Source organism: Cornus florida, unplaced genomic scaffold (assembly GCF_030987335.1).
Source record: "Cornus florida cultivar Cherokee Brave unplaced genomic scaffold, ASM3098733v1 CherokeeBrave_3.0.0_Hap2_Chr09, whole genome shotgun sequence".
Classification (NCBI taxonomy): Eukaryota; Viridiplantae; Streptophyta; class Magnoliopsida; order Cornales; family Cornaceae; genus Cornus; species Cornus florida.
The window spans coordinates 51196219-51207810 of record NW_026775579.1 but is presented as its reverse complement, the minus strand read 5'-3'; the positions used below and the strand labels follow the sequence as shown (position 1 = coordinate 51207810).

Here is an 11592-nt window from a genome sequence, read left to right as displayed (position 1 = left end):
AACAAAATTGCCTTAATCAGCGGTAATCAAAGAAAGATCCCTGCTGGTCCAATGAGAGATTCTAGAAGTAACCTTATCAATAAGAGTTCTGCAATCAGAAGCTCTGAGCATGGAAGTTACAAGTGGAACACCAAGATATCTGATTGGCAAGGAACCCTTTTCAAATCCAAGCAGTGAGAGAATATTGGCTTCAAGGGCTGGACTAATGCCAGTGGTGAAAACATGACTTTTATTATGGTTGATCTGAAGGCCAGAGAGTGAGGAGAAGGTGTCTAAAGCTTGTTTTAGAGTCTGAATTGATGGAAGGCTGGCATGAGAGAATAGCATGATGTCATCAGCAAAAATTAGGTGAGATAGTTTCAAGTCTTTGCATCTCCAGTGGAACTTGTAAGGTTTCTCCACTGTGAACTTGTTGATTATTGAAGATAGGACCTGCATAACATTAACAGACAAAAAGGGGGGAGAGCGGATCCCCTTGCCTCAGTCCTTTGACACTTCTGAAGTGCCCATTAAACTCACCATTGATGGAGATGGTGAAAGATGGAGTGGAAACACATGTGGTGATCCACCCAATGAATGTAGATGGAAACCCAAGCAATTTAAGAGAATCAAACTGGAAATCCCATGAGACTGTATCAAAAGCTTTCCTCAAGTCAATTTTGAGAGCACATCTAGGAGAGCAAGATTGTTTATGGTAACCATTAAGTAGTTCCTGAGCTAATAGAATGTTGTCCTCAATTTGCCTACCTTGGATGAAGGCAGATTGTGCATGGTCTATGAAATGGGAAAGGGTGGGCTTAAGCTTGTTGGCCAGTAGTTTGGAAATGCATTTGTAAATGGTAGTGCAGCATGAGATGGGTCTATAGTCACTGAAAGTTGAGGGATTTTGGATTTTGGGGACCAATGAGATAGAGGTGGAATTAACCTCCTTGATACATTTGTTATATATATTTTAATGAATTATTTTATTGCTTTGTATATTTTATTAATTACCAAATAAATGCAACTGTTTTCTTATTGATCAATACAATTTCTTTTAATTACCTCAATTTTTTTCTCACAACAATTTCACACCTTTTGGACTTCTTCTAATTTTAAATTCTCTTGCATATCAATGTTTGTTAAAATTTTGTACTTCGTAATTTATTCACTCTCTTTCACGTATATTTCCAGTATAATTAAATTACTATCCATTAAGTTTAAAAAGTGTTTTTGTATTTTCTTGAGCTTATTGCAAGTTAGAGAGATAATTATTTAATAAAAATTATTCGTACTGTATTACCATAATCAATATTGTGAGGCTTAAACATCTTGATCACTCACCACATCAGTAACAATAGAAAAAAATTATTTGATTTGGAACTCTTAATGATAGCAAAATCTGTCATATTTCTTAATTTTAGTAGGGACTACCATTAAAACAAGAGAAATTATTATTGAGTATTAAGCTACCTGGGCTAATAAAAACACAAGTTTATTCAAGAAAAAAACTTTTTCTGTTTCTTTTTTGCTTTTCTTCATGGTGGGTATAATTAAAGCGTTGGAGTCCGGGATAGTACTGCATCGGACAGCTCACAACACGTGGGATAGTACTGTATCGGACAGCTCACAACACGCAATTACACGTACATCTACTATGAGCTGTTTCATGTAATAACATTTACTTATGCGAGTAGTGATATTTGGGTAGGAGAGTGTGGCAAAATATTTGAACAGAACATATTATCCCACTTTCTTATGTTTAACCTGCATTGACCATTACAAGCACTGGGTCAAACATTTCTGCCCAGCAACTCGGTTTTAAAATCATTTTCCATACTGTAGTGCAGAAGATTGGGGCTCATAATGAAAATCATTTTGGAATCACCCTGTTCAATGACTTTGTCTTTCACCTCTTTTTTTTTTTTTTATTTCCAATGTTCCCACCATAGTAGTATATGAATTCCAATGTTCACACACACACTTTTTCCACACACTAGGACCATATTCACACACACACACACACACTTTTTCCACACACTAGTACCATATATACAGTGCGTGCTAAAAAGATCATAGCAAGCTAACTATGGCAAGTATAGCTCTCATAGTTGAAATCTGCATAATTTGCGCAAGCCTTTTCATCCCAATCTGCTGCACTGCTACTGCATATCAATCTCATCAGCAGAGCAAAAAACATGCTGTGTTGTTCGTCTTCGGCGATTCACTGTTTGATGCTGGAAACAACAACTACATCAACTGTGGCATTGCTAATCAAGCCAATTTCTGGCCATATGGTGAAACCTTCTTCAGGTACCCAACCGGGCGGTTCTGTGATGGGCGTCTAGTTCCGGATTTCATTGGTGAGATGTTATGTAATTCCTGTTTTCTGCTGTCAACTCGTAAAAAACAAAATCAATTGTAAAAATCATGATTTTGCTTTTCAATGAGAAGGTCATGCAACTGATACTCAAAAAGCTTAATTTGTTGCAGCTGAGTATGCAGGTCTGCCTCTGATACCACCATTTCTACAACCAGGTCTGCAACAGTATACCAATGGGGTGAACTTCGCGTCTGGCGGGGCAGGTGTACTAAATGAAACTCGCCAGGGAGTGGTATGTAGTCTCTGAGTTGCATATTTCTTTCTTCAGTGGCGCCAATCACCATGGAAATTTTCTACTTGTTAGTTTTCTTGTCCATTAAAATTCATAGGAGAATATTAGTAGAAGCACTGTAATAAGATGAGAGTAATCTCGAAACAAAAACCCGTGTTATCTCGTTCCATTCTCTTAGATAGGCCATGTTTGGGAGCGCCAAATCAGTGCCTTGGAATCGGAATTGGAACTATAATTTTCTCCAATTTTAATTTCATGGTGCTGATTCAGTTCTGCCAAACGCTACATATGACTATATGACAAATTGTGGGAGAAATAAAAGAGAACAAAAACAATCAAACCAGAGAGACTGGTGGTCTATGGGAAGAATGGTAGCTATGCAGTCAAAACTAGTAAGGTTAGTTATTTAAACTTTAGTTCACAAAACCGAGCCATTGGCTCAGGTAGTGTGACCCCTCCTCTTCAGAAGGGAGGTGAGGGTTTGAGTCTCATAGTGGACATTTGTGAGGGGGGGTTTTGTGAATATTTACAATACGATGGAATTTGATAAATAATAGTAGTGATCTATTGAACTTAACCTCCTCCTCCTTTTTTATTTTATTTTTTTCCCCCTAAAAGGGGCATTGGATAGAAACCTAAGTTGAAGGGTTCATTAATTTAGGAAAATGCTTTGTCCACCAAAGATTTTGCTGCATCCAAAAGGAAGGTGTGAGAATAACTTCAGTCAATTGCAACACTCTTGACTGAGACTTCTTAAGTGACTTATGAGACATAAAAAGACTCAGATAAAGAACATTACTCTCTAATAATCACTTTATTTCTAATGCCAATTCTGTGTTTCTTTTTCCAGATAAACCTTAAAATGCAGCTAGATTACTTCCTAAAGGTGAATAAAGCTTTAAGGCAGAAACTAGGTGATACAGAGGCAAAAAAGATGATGATGAGAGCCGTATACTTGTTTAGCATTGGTGGTAATGACTACCATAACATCTCCTCTGATCTGCCTCAGTCTTACAAGAGAGAGTATGTAGGGATGGTCATTGGCAACTTGACATCAGTGCTCAAAGTAAGAATATATATCTTTTGCAAGCATATATAATTATATATATATATATATATATATATATATATATATATGATTCTTTTTTCTTTCTTTTTTTGGGTTTTTTTTTCATACTACTGCAAATAAAGTGTTTTGGATGTTCAATATAAGATTTTCTCATTCTATGTACAGGAAATATACAATAAAGGAGGAAGAAAATTTGGATTTCAAAATGCAGGACCTTTGGGTTGCATACCGGGGACGTTGAAACGCGAAAATAGCAGTGAGTGTGTTCAAAATAACTCTGCCATGGCAAAACTACACAATATAGCTCTGTCTAAAGTCCTCCAGAAGTTAGAGAGTGAGCTACATGGATTCAAGTATTCAATATTTGATTACTACACTTCTCTCAGCCAAAGAGTGAACTACCCTTCAAAATATGGTATGTTATGGCCATCTTCTCATCATTTGATATTTTCCATATAACTATGTCCTTAGTTACATAAACTGGTGAGGCCCAGTGCATGAGGTTCCCGCCAATGCAGGGTTTGGGGAGGGTCTGATGTACATGGTCTTACCCCTGCACACAGAGGCTATTTCTGTGATTCGAACCCATGACCTCCAAGTCACAATGCAACAACCTTATATATATGTGTATTAAAGTATAACTCTTTCTGGTTTTGGTTTAAAGGTTTCAAGGAAGGGAAGATAGCATGTTGTGGCAGTGGGCCTTATAGGGGAGTCAATAGCTGTGGAGGAAAAAGAGGAGTGAAGAAGTATCACTTGTGCAGGAATCCTAATGAACATGTGTGGTTTGACTTTGCTCATACCACAGAAAGAGCTAATCAGCAATTAGCACAGCTAATGTGGAGAGGAGTTCCTAATGTCACTGGACCTTATTACAATGTGAAAGCACTATTTGAAATGTAATAGTTCTTCAAAACATTCAGGTTCTACCTTCTAAATGTTTTGTCTACGATGGAAAACAACATTATTTGCAGTATATTTACTTGTTAGTTGCTAAAATGGTAAAAGCTGAGAACGCATATTCGAGTCAAACGCAACCATTTTGTGCAAATAATTGCGACAAATAATTATGTACCGAGGTTAAAAGAGGATTGCTGAACATACACCTAGTTCAAGAGATAAACATAGCTTTTATGGCTTTCACACACCATTCCCCATCACCCGATTCAGAGCAAAACATACCAAGCTGGTGTTCTGCCGTTTGCACGGATGATTAAGCTTCGACAGAAATAGGATCCAAAATCACAAAACCTGTATCTGCAAGGCTCAACTTGTCCCAAACAACATCCACGTGTAATATATGTTTACACACACACACACAGAGGAAACAAAAACAATCTTTTTTTATTTCCAAGTTGACACTTCTTGTAGTTGAAATTTTATCATTTCATGATAAACTTTTTCTGTGCTATCTTAAACTCACTGAAGTATAATCAAGCTTGACACAGAGGCTCATAGTATGAGACCTTTGTCCAAAAATGTCTAACTAGTAACAACATTCTCTACCAATACAGCGAAATGTATAACAACATTCTATAATATACCAAAGATTGAGTTAAAATTTCCTTGATCAAGAAGTAATACGGTTTATTTAGTAAAAAAAAAAAAAAAAAAAAAAAAGTAAAACGGTTTATATTAAAAGATGGGTAATGCCAATAAGTTCCGTCAAAGATTGCAGTATATACAATATACAATAATAACTTCAATTAAGGTGGAATACAACACCAATCCATTGATGGTACACTAAAGCTTTTAATTATAAAAACTAAAATTGAGTACATAAATTTTGCCATACTTGGCTGGCATGCACAACCGGAACTAAAATTTGCACAAAATTTTTCAAGAAGAAAAGATAAGCTGCTTAAAGTGAGAAAGAACTAGAGCAAAACCTTTTAATTCTTGTTGGAGTTGTCTTGAGATGTGACAGTGGAAGGTGCAGCATCAACAAGCATCTTCACGACGTCTTTCATGCTAGGGCGCAAATTTGGCAGCTTGGTGGTGCAAAGCATAGCAACTTTCAACACTTCTATCATGTCATCTTGGACAAGATCAGACACCACTTTAGGGTCAAGAACTTTGAGAACATCTTCGCGGTTATTCAGATGAGCTGAAACCCAGTAAACTATGTCCTTTCCTTCTCCATAATCGTCCTCTACTGGTCTCCTACCAGTAACTAGTTCCAGCAGCACCACACCAAAACTATAGACATCACTCTTTTCGGTGATGTTTAGAGTATAGGCCAGCTCTGCGGAAGACAATAAAAAATGACAGGAAACAATTGCAGTTCAATAAGTCATTCGCTGAATAATCAATTGGTTAAGATTTGAACCTTAATCCATCAAACTGTAAATTTCAAATTTTCAAATAATATACTAAACGGATTTTCAAAAAAAAAAAAAAAAGTAAATTCAGAAAGAAAGAAATGAGCATGTCCATCCAGAAAAAAAATTAAAATTAAAATTGCCATAAAAGGTGTTGTCCCAACCAACCACTGTCACAAAAAAAAACCGAATTCTCACCATCATAAGCAACTAGCAATAATATTTCACACAGAACACTTGAAAGTGGAAATGAGTATATTTTCTTTAAGAAAAAGAAAAAGAAGAAGCAAAACTCACCGGGAGCAATGTAACCATGAGTGCCAGCAAAACAGCTTGATTCAGAAATCCTAGGGGACCCTCCTGTGATCTTTGCAACCCCAAAATCAGCAATTTTTGGTTCATTATCCTCATCAAGTAAAATGTTTGTTGATTTGATATCTCTGTGGAGAATTCGTGGGAAACAATCATGATGTAAATAAGCCAGTCCCTTTGCAGCTCCGAGAGCAATTCTGTACCGCTGGTACCAATCCAATTCTGGTTGCCCTCCCTTGACTTCTTGCTGAAGTGCGTCGAAAAGGTTACCATTAGGCATGTACTCTAACACCAAGAAACTCGAAGCTTCTTTCTTTAGACAGGCATAAAGCTTCAGTACATTTCTGTGCCTGATCTTCCCCAAAATCTCCATTTCTGCTGTCAAAACCTTCACCTCATTTCCCTTCCATATTTGCTTCACAGCCACTGTTCCACGGCCTTTCTTCAAATCCAACCGATATACTTTACCTGTACCTCCGCTTCCAATCAATTTCTCCTCATCCAAGTTACATATTTCATCTGCATTGAACTCCACCGGGTGAAAAGACTCAAGCTTCCATTTCGGATCTTTTCCCATCTCCCCGTCCTGATCATTTTCCACGCCTTCATTCAGTTTGAAGTTCCGGTAACTCACAAGCAATAAGCCACCTAGAATAACAACCAAGGCAAACAGTATGAGGCAGAACATAGCTAGTTTACTTTCTATAAATCCTTTGTGACCATGCTCCCCTTCACAAACAGCCATCCCCAAATTCACCTGGGTTGTGGAACTTTTATCAATACATAGCCCCTTGTTTCCTGAAAATGCTCGGTCTCCTCCCATAGTAAGAAGATCAGATGGAACTCGTCCCGATAGTTGGTTGTTAGACAAATCAATGGAACTTAGCTTCAATTTCTGTAAACTTTCTGGTACTGGACCAGTAAGTTTATTTCCCGAAAGATTCAGAGAATTCAGATATCTCATATGCGAAAGGGTATCAGGGATATTACCACTTAAAGAATTGCGAGCAAGATTTATGTCCACCAGCCTTGCACATTCACCCAATTCTGCTGGTATTGATCCTGCAAATGAGTTATCATACAAATACAAAGAAGACAACTGCTGTAGAAGGCCGATTTCAGAAGGTATATTGCCGGAGAACTCATTATTACTCAACTGGAGCTTTTCTAACTGTGTCAGCTTTCCAATTTCTGGTGGAAGATTACCCAAAAACTGGTTGTTCAGCAATACCAACTGATTCAAGCTGGTGGAAACCCCAATATCTGGAGAAATCGTTCCGGTAAAATCATTGTCGCTAAGATCAACCATTTTTGCATAAGGCAGTGCCCAAAAGCTATCTGGGATTTTCCCGGACAGGCGGTTTTGATGGATCCTCAACCTCTCTAAGGACTTACAAGCGGCATAAGAATCCGGTAGCTCCCCATAAAATTTATTTTCCACAGCAAGCAAGAACCGCAACTTCCCACTCTCACACAAGTATCTCGGAAAGGCACCAGAAAACTGATTCTCTGATATGTCTAAACTAGTCAACGGCGAAAACCGGCCAAAATTTTCTGGGAATTCTCCTGAAAAACTGTTCTGGAAGATGTGAAAGGCATCAAGATGGCGCAAATCTCCGAATCCTGGAGGTATTTTTCCTGAGAAGTTGTTCAGAGACAGCTGAAAAACTTTTAGTTTCTTCAGATCACCGATCCCTGGAGGCAATTCCCCATGCATTTGATTTCTGGATATATCAATTTCCTCCAATTGAGTGAGCTTCGCAAGCCCTGGCGGAAGTTCTCCTGTCAAGTTGTTCCTATAGAGCTCGATTTTGTTGAGATTTTGCAATTTGGATATAGATTTGGGGAAATTGCCGGAGATATTGTTCATGGAAATATCCAGTGTCTGCAGTTCCTTGAGTTCGAATATCGATTCAGGGATTACACCTCTCAACTGCGAAGCAGCCAGAAAAAGATATGTCAAGTTCTTCAGATTTACAAGGCTCTCCGGGATTTCGCCCTCGTCATAGTCATTGTCCCCCAGGGCTAATGAAGTCAACCAAGTTAATTTTGCCACCCAGGTAGGAAATTTACCAGAAAAGGAGTTCGATGACACATCAAGAACCTCCAAATTTGTCAGAGAAGAAAGATCAGGCAGGCTGCCATTCATATGGTTTCCGGTGAGATTCAAAACTCTGAGGCTGCTGCAATTGTTCAGCTGGGCCGGAAGATTCCCGGAAATCAAATTCGTCGTCACCGCCAGAGATGTGAGGCTCTGCAGCACAGAAATAGAAGCCGGTATCTCGCCAGCTATGGACTTATTGTCTATCAAAATTTCCGTGACTCGACCGGTGTTTGGATCACAAGTAATTCCAGCAAAGTGGCAAGGAGACTCCGCATCTTTCCAGGAATCTAGATAATTCAAAGGGTCTTGGAGCTGGTTTTTGAACTTGAGGAGTGCCTCCATTTCGACCGTTGAGGACATGGAAGGCGGGAAAAGGAAAAAGAAGCATAGGAGGAAGCTAGTCATCAGAATTTGGAGGGAGAGGAGTGGAGTTTTGGCCATTGTGAGAATTTCAGAGGGGCAAAATGATCATTTGACTATGGTAAACAGATGTAGAACTCCATTATTGCTTGGAATAGCTGAAAGACAAAGATTCAACAATCATATAACCACATAAGAAAAAGCTAGCAAGTGTATCAAATACATAAGAGACAAATACTAAGCTGGCGTTACTACGTCAATTCGTTTTTAGTTGTGGATTGTTAAGAGTGACATCTCCCTTCTAAGCCACTCATTGTTTATCTTCTCCATATTTGTTTAATTTCCACTTGATCGCTAAGTAATATATATATATATAGACACACACACTGAACTCACACACAAACATTGACCAACATGACTATATGAAGAATCAAATTCTACTAGGATCTTCCACAATAGGATATTTTATTTTAATTTTTTTAAGGATATCACATCCCAAAAAAACATGCAAACAACATTCAGCAAGAAGGAAATTGCTCTTAAAACAAACATTTAAAGATCAAAATACAATTTTGAATTTAAGGGTAAATACTGTTCCTGAACCACATATCACAATCAAAAGTTTATTTAGATTCTAAGTGATTCTTGTTATTTTCGTAAGTCAAGTTGTGCCCCCACACCGGTGCGTCGCTCACCAAAGAGGCTTCATCTACAAATATTAGGGTTCATGGATGATCCTTTGAATTTGAACAATGTCAGTTAAAATACATGAAGATCCAACTATATAATAATTTCAAAGTTGCACACATCATATTATCTTAAAATATGAGAGAGAGCATGAAAAAAGAACATTTATACTACTTAGTACAATTCTTAAATTAAATAAGTAAAAAATTCTGATTTTCCGTTTTTAAAATTTCCCCTAATTTTCTAAGCTTTTTCTGCAACTCAGAGAAGAATTAAGTGACAAAATTTCAAAGAAAAAAAAAAAAAATGAAAAAATAAAAGTGAAACATTTAACAAATCATAAATAATAATTATTTTTATTTATATGCACAATCATTGAATATTCATTAAAAAAACAACGTGATTTCAGGAGATGTACTTGCTTTTTTGACTCAGAATCACTTCATGGGTTCTTTCTTTAAGTACTTAATTCTAAATTCAAACCTATTATATACACCTCAAAAACACAAAACATAAACTTCTTGTATAGCATTATATATGACACACACATAAACACGACGAGTGTGTGTTAACGAGTAAACAACACACACATATAGAAGTAAAGAAAATGTTCTAGAATTTTACCGGAAAATTTGAGGGATGTTGGAATCCGGGCTTCAAAAGGTAGTTTCCTTCTATGTCTTTCTCCAATGTTTTTTTTCCTCTCTCTTTCTTCACTCTGACACAAACCCAATTATCAAATTCTGAGGAACAAACAGAATTCGTGACTGCGGGAATTTTCTCGGGAGATTGAATGAGTTTACCGAGAAAATCTTTCCAAGGCTCCTCTGTTTTCAAAGCCACATGACACCTGAAGCTCCTTTCGAGGAAAGAAGCTGTTTGGGTACTGAGAAAATATACCCACATGTTAGTTTAGTGGGAAGATAACAAGGAGGAGAAGCTGGAAAAATCTTACTTGGAGAAAACTAATGTGGCAAGCAAGAAAGAAAGGGAGAGGAAAAACAGAGAGAGAGAGAGAGAGAGAGCGGAGAAAATTTAAGGGATTACAGTAAATTTTAAGTGGAGAATCTATAGATGTATATAAAGTTAATTTTCTAGAAGATAAAATGACAAATGTTCAAAAACAGCCTTGTTTCGAGTTTGGAGATAGAAACCTGTAAAACTGCCAAAAAGCATACACCATGGTTCTATTATTGTGTCGTGTCTGCGTCTGCGTCTGCGTCTGTGACAGAGACTAAATAAATAAATATATATACACACATAATGCTAAAAAAAAAAAAAAAAAAAAAAAAAAAAAAAAAAAAAAAAACTACTAAGCACAGAAGAAGAATAAGAAGAATTAACTATTGGTAAAATAAGTTGATTATACTTGTGGGGTTCACATGATATCATGGACATTGTTTTGGATTGATTTTTTTTTATTCTTTCTCATAAAACTTATACTACTTTGGTTCTAAAATGTTTGTCCTTTTGTACATTTAGGTGAATGAAAAAATATTGTATAATTTTTTAAAATGTTTTGAATTTGAAAAAGAAAAAAAAAAAAAAAATCTGACTAACAATATGAACTTAGGGATGTCCTATTTGAAAGTGAATGAAAAATATTGTATGATTTTTTAAAATATTTTGAATTTGAAAAAGAAAAAAAAAAAAAAAATTAACTAACAATATGAACTTATAAACTTAATGTAACGATCCGAACCCGTAAATCCGAATCGTTAGCCGGGTCCTTAACCGAACCCGAGATCAATTAGGGACAATACCATTCTTTCCTATATCAATACATATTATACGTGTCATTCCGAGTTTATAAAAAAATTAAGTAATAATAAATAAATAAATAATAATAATAATAAAATGAGATTATAGTTACAAAGTATGTCAAAACGGTCTATTAACCCATCTGTGGAAGAGCGTCGTCCGTCACTTGCCATCCGTGTCTTGAAAAATGTTAAAATGATAGGGTGAGCTAAACGCTCAGTAGGAAGTGTCTAAGACACACTTCTTATAACCCCGTGAATCCACTTAGAGAATAGAAAGTAAGAGAACGGGATCATATCTCAGGAGTCAAGTAAAACCACTGTATCATCAACAAATATACATATCTCAACCCATTACCAAATGCACCACGTATGCCAATGATGT

The 11592-nt window shown here is 36.7% G+C and overlaps 2 protein-coding genes across 2 annotated transcripts; one reads left to right on the top strand and one right to left on the bottom strand.

Annotated features, from left to right (window-relative positions):
• The first annotated feature begins 1971 nt into the window (after positions 1-1971).
• On the top strand, positions 1972-5289 carry LOC132273903 (GDSL esterase/lipase 1-like). The gene is made up of 5 exons (XM_059775008.1): positions 1972-2342; positions 2473-2594; positions 3445-3660; positions 3829-4078; positions 4328-5289. Exons 1-5 carry the CDS (start codon positions 2069-2071, stop codon positions 4564-4566), a joined length of 1101 nt encoding a protein of 366 aa, XP_059630991.1. The 5' UTR covers positions 1972-2068; the 3' UTR covers positions 4567-5289.
• A 54-nt stretch (positions 5290-5343) lies between these two features.
• On the bottom strand, positions 5344-10509 carry LOC132273902 (receptor protein-tyrosine kinase CEPR2-like). The gene is made up of 3 exons (XM_059775007.1): positions 10072-10509; positions 6282-8918; positions 5344-5908 (listed from the first exon to the last, which is right to left on the bottom strand). Exons 2-3 carry the CDS (start codon positions 8839-8841, stop codon positions 5556-5558), a joined length of 2913 nt encoding a protein of 970 aa, XP_059630990.1. The 5' UTR covers positions 8842-8918; positions 10072-10509; the 3' UTR covers positions 5344-5555.
• Between the last annotated feature and the right edge of the window lie 1083 nt (positions 10510-11592).

Coding starts and splice junctions, on each gene's coding strand:
- LOC132273903 (XM_059775008.1), top strand. CDS start 2,069: ATGGCAAGTATAGCTCTCATAGTTGAAATCTGCATAATTTGCGCAAGC. Junction 3,661..3,828: donor ACTTGACATCAGTGCTCAAA/GTAAGAATATAT, acceptor TTCTATGTACAG/GAAATATACAATAAAGGAGG. Junction 4,079..4,327: donor GAACTACCCTTCAAAATATG/GTATGTTATGGC, acceptor TTTGGTTTAAAG/GTTTCAAGGAAGGGAAGATA.
- LOC132273902 (XM_059775007.1), bottom strand. CDS start 8,841: ATGGCCAAAACTCCACTCCTCTCCCTCCAAATTCTGATGACTAGCTTC. Junction 5,909..6,281: donor TCATGGTTACATTGCTCCCG/GTGAGTTTTGCT, acceptor TGTCTTCCGCAG/AGCTGGCCTATACTCTAAAC.